The following is a 15,698-nucleotide window of genomic DNA, read 5'->3' as shown; positions in this document are numbered from 1 at the left end:
ACATCTTAACGTTGTCAAACGTCACGGTCATCCGTTTCCATTACACTTTCCCGTCCATCTATCATGCGTAATTAGGTTGTATTGAATACGTAATGCTTGTTTATCCATGTAAGGTGAAATTATCGGTAGAATAGATCATGACAGAGGGACACAATGCTCGTGACGGTACGTGGGAGACGCGTGCGCCGATCCATCACTGGAATGAAGTCGTCCGATTTATTGCACCACGATCGGTAGATATTACTTTTGATATAACATTATCGTTGATAATACGTGGGCTGTAGAAATAAGAGGCCGAAACTAGCGTCTTAATTTATAGTTTACTGCTTCTGTGACAAATATCAGAAATTGCAATTCAATAGGTACTCTGCAGTCCATCAAATTAACCCAAACACCAAAATCACCGTCAATATAAATGTGGATTACAGAAGGATCCTTATGCTTTAGGTGCAATAAGGACGTTATCATCTAAAATTTCAATAAAAACAGAAATTCTGATACAAACGTCCTTATTGCAGAAGAAGCATAAGGACCCTTCTCTATGGAAAGCCACAAATTGCCTTTCAGAATGATTTTCTTTGATACACTCGAATCTTCGATATTGAATATCCACCCTAAAACATAAAATAATGTTTGCACCACACCAGCTCGGAAAGGCTTACTTTGCACTTACATTTTATTCACATGTGAGGCAAAGTAATCAAATGCAAATGTTGAGTTGTTTTTTTATGTTTGCTGGTAGAATTGACTTTTAAATGATGATTTTGATGATAAATACCTAAATAACATTCATTTGGATTTGATTAGGTTTGATTTTGTTTGTTATTTTAAGTACATTTAATATTTGCTTCGGGTTGGTGTGGTGAAAAATTTTTTGTGTTTCATTCGGGGGCAAATTTTGTTTAACCCTCGTGCTTTGAAACCCTCTCAACGCTCTAGATTCCATTTTTAGAACCACTCGCTACGCTCGTGGTTCAATTTTGGAATCTTTCGCTTGCTCGGGTATCAAAATTAGCACGAGTGGTTAAACAGCAACTTTGCCCCCTTGTAAAACAAATAACTATTATTGGAACTTGTATCCTATTGTATATGTGCAGTGCAATGCTGATAGATACTAGACACATACATTGTAGCTGGAGGGGCAGCGACAAACCTCGATAGCACGTAGACCTATAGTAAAACTACGCCCATAAATATATATCACAAAGAGAGAACTGGTGACGGCGGTACGATACTCCAATATCTATTAACATTGCGGATATATTTAACTTAAAATCATCGCTGTTTCGGTAGCAAATGCTCTAGTTTTGATGTCGCAACAGAGTGGGTGTGCATCGAAGGTGAGCGTAGGAGCCGACATCCATCAGGCCACCCCCGCCTGCAGTTGCGAACTCACCAATATTTTAGGATGCTAATGTGTCTCGAAAATTCAATAGATACCGACACTACTTTTGGCGTTGAAAATACATAGCCTTAACAAGTTCTTATCTTCGTTTACTTGTTACCTAATCGACTAAAGCTGAATGTTACGTTGTTTCAGGTCGGTGGCGCACGAGCCCGATGAGCGCGTGCGCAGCGGCCGCCATGCGCGAAAAGCACGCGGCGCCGCGCCGCCTCGCCTCCCCGCCCACCTCGCCGCACGATCATGTCTCCAGCCCTCTCGGCTCGCCGCGCGCCGACGAGCCACTCGACCTCAGGGTCACCCACAAGCGCCCGCAGCGTCTCGAAGATGAGAACTGCAACCTCATCACGCCCTCGCCGCCGCCGCACCCTACGCACCCAGCTCACCCGGCCCATCCGGCCCTGCTGCAGTTCTGCCGACGGTTGCCTCTGGCGCTGCCGGCACCTTTCGGCCGCTACCCGTTCTTGCCGGCTGCAGCGGCGACCCTGCTCGCCCCGGGCGCTCCTCGTGCACCACCAGTACCCCCCAGCCCCGGTGCGCCGAGAGCACGGGATCGCTACACGTGCTCGTACTGCGGAAAAGCATTTCCGCGCAGCGCTAATCTAACTCGGCACCTAAGAACGCATACCGGGGAACAGCCGTACCGCTGCAAATACTGTGAACGCTCGTTCTCAATATCGTCCAACCTACAGCGGCATGTAAGAAATATCCATAATAAGGAACGACCATTTAGATGTCGTCACTGCGACCGCTGCTTTGGACAGCAAACGAATCTCGACAGGCATCTTAAAAAGCACGAAGCGGAAAATGGCGACGATAACCGTCGGAGATCACCTGACGAGACGTACTTTGAGGAGATCAGGTCATTTATGGGACGAGTGGCCCCGGCGCGTCGCGTCGCCGCCGCTGCCAACGCCGCCGACCACACCTGATAGTGGACCAACATCATCCACCTTATACTATAATCTGGTCGAAACATCCAAATGACTCTTGTGTAGACTTTACTGAACTTTTGTTGGTGTGTGTGTTGTATCTCAATCAAAGTTCCAGTGTCTTCAAGCTAGACTTGAAGGGTTGTAAATTATAATATTACGACAAAGCAAATAGATGCTCTCAAACATGAAATGTTTTAAACAGCTCTCTAAGACATCTGACTAACTTTATTAAGACAGTAAGCTAAAGCATACAATAATTTTCAGCGCTTTGCTTCGAGTTATTCTCATAAATTATCACATGATTGTTACCTATTTTATTGACGTAATTCCGAACATCGCAGTAAGTTGTAACTTGGTTTCTGGGTAGCAACTGGCCTCTATGTAGGCTTAGATTATACTCCGAAGTGATATCGCGTCGTGTAGGTAGTGTTGTAAATAGTGTGGAGCTCTCGTTGAAAGTAATTTAGTGTCCTTACCGAATCAATTTACCGGTAGAGTTATAGGTATTACAAACCCGCACTAGATGTACGTATAAATAATTGCTCTTGTCGTGAAAGACATTAAATAGGTATTTTGCCTAATAATTTTAAGGCTCCAGAGTGTTCGCTATATTTTAATAACAATTTATTGATACAAATATATGTATAGTTATTGTCTGAATGTATGTAAGAATCTTGTTAGTGTTTTTTGTAAATTTTGCTTTAGTCGTTATAAGGTAATTAGTATTATTAGTCTGAGAGGAAACGCCGGTTACCAATAAAATTATAACTTGTTGTTTATTAAAGATATAAATATTTTTATAAAATGTTAGAAAAGTTATTAAAAATTATCTAATACCTGGGAATTTTATATACTTACTACTGCGGTTGCGTAAATTATTTAATCCAGGGTTCACCGAATCCTTCGTTAAGTTTCACTATTACGCGAATTATAAGCATATTTTGAGATTGTAAATTAAGAATTTATCAAAAAGAGATTATACAGCATTCGAAGAAAATTATTTAGGTATTCTCTCCAAATTAAGATTAAGATTATAAATCTGTGATTTAATTGTTATCTTTTGAGCTAAAATTGGGACAAGATAATCATGTTTTCTCACACACCATAAAACATTATGGACGCAGTTTCTCAAAGAACTAATCTAAACGTTCCTTTAAGTAGGTATAGATAGATCTCTATTATTGTTACGAGTATAAAGTTGGCTAGATATGCCTTTACTGCCTTGTCAATCTCACTGAACGACTAAATATAATATTATTTATATGCATTTGACATTTGTTATTACTGAGATGTTTATAATGCTAGTTAGTTCTTTCCCTTTCAAAGAAGTTGGGATACTCTCAAACATGACCGTAGATCACTCAATAAAAACATAACATTGATATTTTGTAGATGTTTTAATTTTACGACAGAAAGTCTTTATTTTGAAGAGTGTACACGGTAATTGTACGACTTAATACACCATTTCGATTTCATCGCCTGACATCCAGTTGACGAAATCGACGACTGTCGACCATGTAGATATAATTATCATTAGTCATTCTAAAGTCTTTTCACTAACTTAAAAAATACAATTTACGTCCTTTTAAAATTTAGAGATATGAATTACTAAAGCATTGAGCTTTTAAGGCTCACTCGTCATTTCTCATCATGTGGGACTTTTTGTGGCTTTCCATCAGAGAATTGTCCTTACGCTTCATGCAACAAGGACCCTTTTTCTTTTTATCAAAATTCCTGTTGGAATTTCAGATAAAAAGGGCCTTATTGCACTTGAAGCATAGGGACCCTTCTGTGTGAAAAGCCTCATTTGAGGTTAACCCTGTCAGCTTTTTAATTGAAAGAAACGTTGTGTTTGACAGAATCCCAAAATTATTTATCCGACTGAGGTTACCTTTTTAACTTTGTACAACGTATCACAATTTGTCGTGCCTTAATCCGATAGTATACTCGTACCAAATGTCTTACATTCTGAAATATTCTATTTAACTTATCACTAGGATGTGCTAAGAGATAGCGATATATGTTGATGTCATTTTGTACTTTTGATACCTACCTATTAGTCGTTCAAAGGTCACCGATTACCTTGTCAAAATGAAATAAATAGTTATAAAAATAATCTGTTACTTTTATTACCCAAATACTCCCGCATCCACACATATGTACCTATATCATAAAAAAATTAAACACAAGAGAACAACAGAAGTCAGTTAAAAATAACCCAAAGTGTGTAGGTACGTAAGGTTTGAGGACACAAATACATACGATGCAATTAAGAAAGCCCTTGTTTTTTTATCGCAAAAAGTAATTGCTCGGTTCTTTTATATCCGTTACTCAAAAATTAGAGAAATGCGCATAATCCAAAAACCTACTAATTTTCAAATCAACGAGCGCCATCTTGGAATCGAAGGGCGCCTCCGGGCGCAGCGCTTGCGCAGCTCACGAGCGCGTTTACGATATGATTATGCTTTATTGCCATTAATTTGCGACAAACGGCACCGCCCGAGAACCCTCGAGACCGCCATGTTGGCAAACCATTGAATTTATTGATCTAATTGGATGAATAGACCACCTTTATTTAGGCTCTAAATGGCGCCAATTTAAATCTTTAAGCCAGTTTTACATCTTGAAATGAACAATAAAGTTAACATAATAAATGTAACAATAACTTTAATATGCGTCGAATCTAATCTACACTCAAATCTTGTTTGGTTACTGATAGTGGTAACTTTGCAATTAGAAAGGTAGAAACGAAATTCAAGGACATCATAATTGCCTTTTCGTCACTGCGATTTATTGCGATGAAATAAGATCCGTGGCTGTGTTAATTTACGGTAGAGCTGAATATATCGAGGCGAGAAGGGATCTAGTTTAGAGCTAGGGTATGTATCATTGTGAACACAGGTTTCTAGAATTGAATCAGTGGCGAAGCGGTGCCAATAACGAGGGACGCGACAAGGAATCGAACTTATTTACAATCTTAAAGACTATACTGTAGTAGTCTTTAAGATTGTAAATACATCTAATCTAATCAGTGTAACACTGATTTTATCTACACCACAAATACTATTAGCAGTGAACATACTTGTATGTTCCGATAATCTTTTCAATACCTAAGACTAAGGAACAAGAATAGGGTTATATTTACATGTTTTGTCTGTATCGTAGTCGTATGTGATTGTCTGTGTCTTTTGCATACCCTGTAATAAAATTGGCTCTACACATGCAAATCCGTCGTAACTGTTAAAATTACACTTTAAGGGTATTTGGTCTCTTACATTTTCTCTTTCTCTTCCCCATGGGTTAATTTCCAATAATTAAGCAGCCTAATATGCCCATTCCGAAGACTTCAGCTTTCTAAATGTCAAAGTTGATAAAAATCGATACAGTACCTACTATCTTTAAAATGGCAACAAACCGGCAGAGTACATTCGGACTTATAAAAAAAACTAATAATGGTAATTTTTTACATGTATACTATTTATTCAAATTACATAACATGTAGGGGAGGTCGACTGCCCAATGGTCCCCTACCTCCCCTATTATATATGTGTTTTTATGTGTAGCAACACATGGGTATCAATATTTTTTAAATCTTTTCTTACTCTTGAAGAAACAGCAAAAACACGCGTATGCGGCATGCAAAGATTCCACTACCTAGTTCCCTTGCAGCTGACTAAAATAACAAGTGAGAAAAATCGACAATTTAACACCGTCACTCACACAAACAAATGTGACGATTCTGTAACATGTGTATGAAAACTATCTTCAAGATTGAAAGGAAATTTTTCGCATGCATTTAAATACGTAAATCATAACGCACCTACAAAAATCCACTCGCCCTGCAAACTCCAATGCGTGATTCGCCTATAACTTAGACACTAGGCCAAGTGGTCCAGGGTGGGGCAAGTTTCACAACGATGGCACGGCGCGGCTTGTTAGGCGCGTGCGCCACCGTTGCGTTGCGTTACATTATTTATTGCTTATTGAAAAACTACCGATAGCAGTATTACCTACAGTTGACAACTAAAAGGGCCTATAATCACTAACCACCCAAAGAACCAAAGGTCAATTCGGTTCTAATATCAACGTTTTGCGGAACAATTTTTGTGACGCAAAATTTGTTGCAATTGTCACGGTCGGTAGAGCTGCGTAGATGTTCTTTTTGATTTCTTAAATTTTACAACGATCGGTACGTGTTTAATTGATAATACCTAATTGATTTATTTATGTTTACCGTTTAATCTCAATCTTCTACGTTCTCTTATAAAGATCAATAAGTATTATTTAGTAGTAACTATAGAAACTACTACTTATTTACATTTATACTTCAACATTTAATATTTATGTCCTTATGATTACCTATTCCACAACAGTAGGCAAACCATAACTGCTTCTCTAATTTCATAGAAATATTTACGATGAAATATTTATCGAAGTGTTCTTAAGAAACTTTCCCCAATAATGTAAAATAACTGCAGACAAACAACGTCGTATAGTAACAACATATTAAATATATGATAAATGATAATATAGTCTCTAAAAATGTATTAATAACATGATTACAAAATAAACTTGTCAATCTTTTCAAAAATGATTTTTCGAAACCTATGATAGTAGTCTCAATATACATAGTGACATATCACTGCACAATCGGTAACCGTAAACAACATTGCCCAATCTATCCATAACATTGCTCACGGTAATCCAAATTAGATTACAAGCATAACTGCAGATGTCACCATGGAATCGGCTAGCAAGCCTGCGGTCAGTTACCAAATAGTTTTTTGGGTGCAGTTTGCGGTAACGTATAGATATACAGATACTCTTATAATGGAAAAGGCATACTTAACATAATCTAATTTTATATATTGTGAAGCCAATCCTTCAGCTTCTAGCCGATAATTGGCAGGAAACGGCGCAGGATCGGGAAAAGTGGCGTCCTCTCGTTTCGGAGGCCAAGATCCTTTTTGGATCGCTGAGCCATATTAGTTGGTTAGAAGCCGATCCTGATACAGAGTAAAAATATACAAACAAATATCGTAGAACTACTTGCATATACGTACTCCTAACTATCACATAGGTACCGGTTTTCGATATAATTTGATAGGTACAAGTTGTAACGAGGCCATTATTATATTCGAATTTTGAAAATGTAATCTTGATTGATATTGATGTGACGTTGACATTATGCGCTGTGAGTAAATAATATCAAATATACATCAGATTTTTAACGTTCGATTATCGCTCTAGTTTGGTTACTTCTTGGAACACAACAGTGACTATGACAGGATCTGTAAATATTGACCATATGCGTTGTCATTCAAATTCAAGTTGCTAAGCGGTCCCCAAGCTTCCATGAGCCGTGGCAAAATGCCGGGACAAAGCGAGGAAAATGATGATGATGCGCTATGTCATTCAAATGTAAATCTTTTCTTTATTTCTTTATTTCAGGCAACTAGTGGCCCATACATAAATACCTTAAAACTAGTATACATATTATAAAAATATATTTTAAAACTAAACACTACAAATCACATTATGGCTGCGATGCATTACGCAACCCCGCAGTGTCAGGGAGCCGGCCGCGGAACCGCCGAAACTTGACACTCTTCGGCCAAAACTCCTCCTTGGCGAAGGTCGCTAAATGATCAGTAAAGCCAAATGTGTGTCAAAATAGTTATATTTGTTAAAAAAAATAGAAATAAGTTGTAAATAATTTATGATTTCGCATTCATTTGGTCACTAAACGCGTTTGCATCATTTCTGAGAATTGTTATTTCCAGTAAGTAAATACATGTGTGTACGAGGACAGGTGACCGATCCATCACTTGTGCTCAGCGAAGTGGCTAATTAACCCAAAGCAAGGTCGGTGATGAAACACGCCTAGCACCCACTTGTTTGCCACAATAAAATAACTATTACGCAACTTGATATAGCTATTACAATACTTTACACAAATTACGTAAGCCATGTAAGTCAATAATTACTGTGGTTTCTTCTGCAAATACATTTTGATGAGAGTTAAGCTGTGCACACCGGCTTGCGTGTGCGTTAGAGCCGCACACGCACACGTCACGCAAGCGGTGTACCGTCTCTCATAAGGATCTGTATACTACAACGCTGCACGCGCACGTGTACCTCACGCACACGCGGCCGGTGTGCACTGGCCTTTAATTCCATCCCAATGCAATGCAATGCAATGACAGTCTCACGCAAACTGATAACTGTTTTTTTTACATACATAGTTATAGAAAGATAACAACAGATTATGTCGATTATACAGAATGACTTAAAATTGGTAATATAAAATCAATGTTTTACACACATCATCCCTAAACTAAGCCCCTCAATTAAGTCCCATGCTTTTAAAATAATCTAAAGTATTTTTATTTTAAGTTTTAATTCATCCCATTTTTTTTAGTCTTCGCATGGTTATCGTAACATAATGATAAACAAAAAAGTTTAAGAAATTTCAAATGAACACTCTCCTCTTTGGTTCTCGATCACCTGCCAAGGTATTTATAAAGTAAACGTGTTTTGATTAGTAATTAAAACTTGTCAAAGAAAATAAGAGTGACCGGTATGACAGTTAGGTATTTAATGTGGGGTAACCACACTTCGGGAGTTTAATTATTTGTTTCACCTGTATATATATTAAATTTTAATACACGTAATTGTTACTAGGCAAGATAATATTTTACCATGTGATTAGATATTCACCAATAATATTTAGTGCTTAGGGGCCCACTGATTAACTGTCCGCCGGACGGTATCGGCCTGTCAGTTAGAACAAGATTTTGACAGTTCCGAACAACTAACAGGCCGATACCGTCCGGCGGACTGTTAATCAGTGGGCCCCTATAAGGTATTAAAAATAAGTCGTTTAAACACAAGTTTTATGATGACACACAAACTATCAAAATACATATTCAAATATCGCTTTATTGTATGTCCAAAACGCGACCGCCGATCTGTATAACAGCATAAACGGCAGATCCGAGTATGAACATTTCGTGGCGACCGGCACCCGATGTGTTCAATTAACGAAATATGTGTTGGGGCACTCGCTCGAACCAGATTTCCTTCTTCGCGCGTCTGCAAAGCAAAGGAACAGTAGGCCCGTTCAGTACACTTTTACAACTACTATGGAAAAGTTTTAAAAATTAATTTAAAAAGTTTCATGATTTACTTTACCATGTCTTTCACAGTATCAAACGTCTCAAGTTGTAATCAAAAGTTGCAGGTTAAGATTTCAGAATACAGACGAAGACGTCCACCCACAAAATGGACTTGTTAAGGTCGCTGGAAGACGCTGGATGCGGGTCGCTTCCAACCGGCACGTATGGAGATCCAAGGGGGAGGCCTATGTTCAGCAGTGGACGTCTTATGGCTGAGATGATGATGATGATGATGATAAAGGTTTGCCTTAAGAGCCAACAGGAGTGGTCATTTCTCCATACAAACGTAGTCCTCGTTTTCCTCCGTGGTTTTTGAAGCTAGAGCAATGATTTTTTCAACACAGATTAATATTGTCAATATCTGTGTCGGACCGTTTTGCTTTTTTTGATATTTTTGTTTTTTAAGGCGCTAGAGCCCTTCAAAAATGGCCAAAATGGCTTAATTGACTATGCCGCAATGAGAGGCGTGGTATTCAAAACTGATATCAATTAGCCAAAAAAGCAAAACGGTCCGACACAGATAATTTCATAATCATTTAGATTTCCAAATTTGGTTACGATTGGTTAAGTTTTGGAGGAGGAAAAAGAGGAGTACGAAACCTCGATTTTTGTCATTTTTACGCAGGATTTTTCGCCTCAGCTGCAGTTGTCCCTATCGCACTAATTTTAGGGGCGGAGTCAAGTTTCTAAATACGTACACAGCCAGAAAAGTGATGGGCAATAGTCGACATTTAATGTCGATAATCTAGTGATGTAAGAAGTTATCGATAAACCGTCTTGTGTGAAAATATCTAGATCCTCCTAAGACACAAGGGGTTTTGCGTTGAGAGGGAACACATTTTTGTAGTTACATAGGTACAATCTATTTTGAACTTTTTGATTCTAATATTTCAAATTAGAAATCAAAATCAAAAATATTTTATTGCATGGTTATGGGTTTACAAAATTTTTAGGTACAGTCACGCTCCGTAATTGTCGAGCAATTTAAGGTCCTAGCTAGGGAATGCAATCTCGCACCAAGATTGGCGATTCGAGATCTCGCACGAAAAATCCGAATCGAGATTGGGTGTTTCGAGATCTCGACAGTCAGATTTTCGGGATCGAGATTAATATCTCGACGAGATCGAATTTGACAAAGTAACTAAAAATGTGTTATTTTAATCAATAATCTCTAGACATCGTAAAATCGGGCGTATCGAGATATTCCTAGGAATATAATGAAACGCCGACATTTCATGATCTGCCTAGCGAACACCAGCCATTTTGCGCAAACCTCAAGGTGTGATATTCTGATATTCCTATAGTCTATAGGCAAATTAAACAAAAGTCGTCTCCTTCACGATTTTCGTCGACATCTCTTCTAAATACCTAAAACTGGTATGGACGTGTTCCTCGTGGTCTCCAGAATATGAATAAACCGGTTTTTATTTTATGGAGGGGGGAGGGGGACGTGTCGAAAAAAAGGAAGGAAAAAGTGAGCGGCCGACCAGCATTGATATTTGTTCACGTCTTTAGTCCTATGGGACCGATCGGTTCGTGTGAGATGTCGTTTGAAAGAGTATTAAATGTGCAATTATTGTTTTATAATAACCGTAGTCATGACTGTAGTAATTTACAAAATATTTAAAATACATATATGATTTTTTACCGTGCATGGATGGCATAAGTACTGACAAAACATGCGTCTAACTCAATAAATTATAACTTTACCGCAATTAATGTTATTATAAAATATACGAAAAATTTCATTAGCTTTCCAAAAACATAAGTTTTATTGATGTATGATATTATACATATAACAAAGTAATGATGAATTTTGTTCCGTCACGTAAATGGCGGGCGACCGACCTCAACTGATCATTATTTCTCGGGTTCTATTTTACTGATCAATTGGTGATGCATACCATTAGAAAGAATATTAAACATACTATAATTGGTTTCTAATAACCGTAGTCATAACTGTAGTCATTTACAAAATCATTGAAAATATATGATTCTCGATCAATTATTTTACAATGCGCCCGCTATGAAGCTAGGAATATCAAAGAATGCATTGCTCTGATGGATCTGCCGTCTCTTTTATAAGGAAGATCGTGATATGCCTGGGTTAATATTAGATCAGGAAATGGTGGCGTTTCATGATACGCCAAGGATTACGATTTTACGATATGCCGCCGACATACTACTTATTTAAGGTACCTCATGTTATATTTTGAAAATACTTCTATGAAATGCTATCGATGTTAAACCACTATTTACCTTTACTTAGAAATTGCGTAACAATAATAGAGCTAAAGCCGGACACATAATAGCACTGCCTGAACAACATGAATCTAAGGTCATATATTACTTAAAACAAAGTATTTCACTTTCAGTCTTGTTCGAGATCTCGAATATATTAATCGAGATCTCGACCGAGATTGCATATATCGAGATTTCCTGTTAACTAGGTTAAATTTCGAAAATACGTGCGAGATCTAGCGAGATCTCGAAATTGCGAGATCTAGATAGCATTCCCTAGTCCTAGCTGAATTAGTTGTTTCATACACTTACTCTTACTCTATAGAATGTCCAATCCTGCCTTACAAAGACGTTAATATTTATATTTGTCATGTCTATACTTCGTTTCTGAGCATTATTGAAAAAAAAAAAACTTGATACTAGTATTAACCACTAAGTACATAAATAGGGTAATTCGCCAGTAACAGGCCACTATTAGTAACTGGCCACGCCAAACCAAAAATGAATTCTATTCACCTATAAATAGAATTCATTTTAGTATAAGGTGGCCAGTTATTGAAACCTTATACCTACTACTTATAGCCAAGGAAATTAGAATCTTGTTGTATTTTCAATTGGGTTCATTTTCATTTGTTCGAATTTTTTACGAGACAAATGAAATGCTACCTACTTTCTTTTTAATTAAGGTTGACATTCCATCGAAACTCATCCTAATGTACATTAGGCGGCACGAGGCTATAGGTGAATAGAATTCATTTTTAGTTTAGGGCGGCCAGTTACTTGCAAATTACCCTATTCGATATCGAGTTCCGTAAACGTAAGCCGGGTAAGTAAAAAAGTTCAATCGTAATAGGGTAATTCGTCAGTGGCCACCCCAAACCAAAAATGAATTATATTCACCTATAAATAGAATTAATTTTAGTATAAAGTGGCCAGTTATTGAAGTTATTGAAACCTTATACTAAAATGAATTCTGTTTATAGGTGAATAGGATTCATTTTTAGTTTAGGGCGGCCAGTTATTAAAAGTGGCCAGTTACTGGCGAATTACCCTACTTAGTAGTAGCAGTAACAAAAAGTGGCAATGCAAATTGCAATCAGTGAGGTGCGCGCCAGCGCGAGTACGGGTGCACCGCACGCGTCTGTGTGCGTGCGTTACACATACAAATACAGTCTCTCACGGCGCGGTTACGCCTCGTCAGAGCGACGGGTATATTCAGCTTGAAATCTCAAAATTGACTTTTAGCTCAGCTCCCGTTTCGTCTTAAGTATTCAAATTAGCTCGATTCTCTCTACTCTCAAATTGCACTGGTTGCCGAGTTTACAATTACTTTACGACAGAGATGTAAATCTAATTACAAAGAACGAGCTCTTGAACAAAATAGTATACTTACCTATCAACAAATAACGAAAGTATGTGTATTATGCTATTTGGTGTATACTTTCTCAGCCCTTCACATACATACACAGATTTTCAGAAAGGTTCTACGGTATGGGGTTCTTCAAAAAATGTGTACAAGTTTTTAAGGGGGCAACGCGTATGTAACATCTCTTGCGTTGTAGGCGTCCATAAGCTACGGTGACGAGCCGACCGTCCGTGAGTGGCTACATTTCAGAAAAATCATAACTTGACTTTTTCAGTACCGCTTTGAACATATACGTACCTATATAATATGCCTTCTGCGCCTTGATGCATTACGAGTCGGTCATGTCGCTCCGGTTAAGGACCCGCCACCCCATCTTCGGACCTATTAAGATGCCCTCCTTTGGGCAGGACCTCATGCCTCGGGAGATATTTTGATGAGGCCGCGATAAATTAATTATAGAGTCGCGTCGGAACACTAATAAAGTGGCAAACTTGCTTATCGATACAGCCTAGATTTACTAGCTAGTCTGGTATTGGTCCGGTATAGTTTCTAACTTATATTTACCATAAAGTTATCTTTTGGAAAACTGGTTGAAATCGACTCGTATTGGTAACTAAGCAACTAATTACGAGCAAATAAAAATTTGAATATCGTATTTATGGGTACTTGTAGATAAGGTCTGTTTACACCCACGACAACTAGTTCTTTATTAATAACGAGTTTAGCGTATAATCGTATATAGCAGTAAATTTAATATGATAACTTCTACCTCTAGATTATTAATTGGTTACAAAGATAATCATAATCGCAATAAACCGACTATCAACCTATTTGACACTATAGGTATTCATTATAATCATACAAATGCTTATTACATCAAGAACATGCATTTATAGCCTACTTATAGCCAGCTAAAACATTTACTTCAACCGCTGCCGAACCTCTATAATTATTGAAATTTAACTCGGACAAATTCCATTATCACTTCTCGAAGAGCGTCTCTTTTTAACATCTAAAAACTCCTATCAAAACCAAATTATTACTTACGATATGAACCTTACCACAAGCAAATAAGGTTCGAATTTCAAAACAATAGCGAGACGAAGACGCGAGATTGTAACAGTTAAAACACCATGATGGACGTTGTTATGCATCATTTTAATGCAGTTACCACAAATCGAGAAACTTAAGATAAGAAGTGGTCCAGTGCAATCGATAATATTGGGGCCGAGCAATAATTATACGGTAGCAGGGGAGATAAGCGCCGACACTATTGTGCATAATATCGGCCAGTATGACTAGATTATAGCGTAGCCAGTAAGCGCTTATGCTCTTCGTACCTGCCTGGGACCGGTATCAGGGATCCTCGCTACACCCCGTTCGCTATGTAATTTTTAACATGGGTTCATCTCTTCTATTCTTGCAACACTTGTTTCTTTTACATTGGTTACAACGTTTCAGGTAGATTTACCTACAATTAGTTATGTATAAATCAAACCAAGGGCTTGTATAAATAAGAAAAATACAATAAAGATAATTTATCACTACACCCTATTAAACAAAGTCCCCGCCGCGTCTGTCTGTTTTTCTGTATGTTTGCGATAAACTACTGACCTGTTTTGCATGCGGTTTTCACCTTTCGATAGAGGATTCTTGAGGAAGGTTTAAGTGCATAATTTGCTAACCCGTGCGAGGCCGTGGCGGATTGCTAGTTATTATTATACCTATATAATATCCAAACTTTTTTTAGGTAGAGATAAATTTTCTTCAATTAAAATAATCCTAGTTGACTGTGGATTTTATCTGACATAACTTTAGACTAAAAGTTAAAAGAGCGGGAACCCTTCACCAATACTCCAGTTGGCGACGCCGTAGGATCGTCACCCGCCGCGTTACATATATTTAAATTCAGCGCCGGAGCTGTTTTCTCCACTTTGATCCTTTCGATACGAGCCAAGATTTTTTTTAAACTTCCAAAACCTCTAAAAAGTTATAAACACCGAAACCGTAAAGCTCGTATGAACATATATAGGAGACAACTCAAAGAAACTTCCCGTACTAGTTGTGTGATCAAAGGCCCTTTTTAATTTAACCCGTAGACAAACTAGAGCATATCTGTAATTAGGACGTGAGCTTATTCTTGTAGCACGTAATTACTTATTGCAATAGATTAAACACCGTAAATTTAGGTGTGGCCAGTGAAAACCACAGGATATTCGTTATTTAGTAATTTTACGCTACCACGTACTGTATGTATCTATTCCTATTTCATAAACCTCAGGAACTGATTAGCACGTTTGTGAAATCTTGATCATTATGTCCAAATAATTGTTGGTTTTCATGATTTCTGTCGGTGTACCTTCGTACTCTAATGCTTGGAGTATTTTAAAACAGTAAATAATACCTAATATCTACAAGTCAATCAGTGAATCGATAAAGTTGCTTTAATTTTCGTTATCCTGTTACCATAAAAAAAAAAACATTCATTACTTTTTGTCGATTCCCTGCCCAGTCTCTCGTCAGCATTTTCAAAAATAATTATTTTAATTAAGAGATGATTTTGTTTTGAATATCGG

At 37.7% G+C, this 15,698-nt stretch overlaps 1 protein-coding gene across 1 annotated transcript in view; it reads left to right on the top strand.

Annotated features, from left to right (window-relative positions):
- LOC134672477 (transcription factor hamlet-like) overlaps positions 1-4,453 on the top strand; it is a 64,121-nt gene extending 59,668 nt beyond the window's left edge. The window contains exon 2 of the mRNA XM_063530417.1: positions 1,541-4,453. Within this exon, the coding sequence (XP_063386487.1) occupies positions 1,561-2,334 (774 nt within the window). The 5' untranslated portion in view covers positions 1,541-1,560 and the 3' untranslated portion in view covers positions 2,335-4,453. The remainder of the gene's footprint in view (positions 1-1,540) is intronic.
- Positions 4,454-15,698: the final 11,245 nt, after the last annotated feature.

This window comes from Cydia fagiglandana, chromosome 17 (assembly GCF_963556715.1).
Source record: "Cydia fagiglandana chromosome 17, ilCydFagi1.1, whole genome shotgun sequence".
NCBI lineage: Eukaryota > Metazoa > Arthropoda > Insecta > Lepidoptera > Tortricidae > Cydia > Cydia fagiglandana.
The sequence above is the reverse complement of the archived record's forward strand: the minus strand, read 5'-3'. Positions and strand labels throughout refer to the sequence as shown.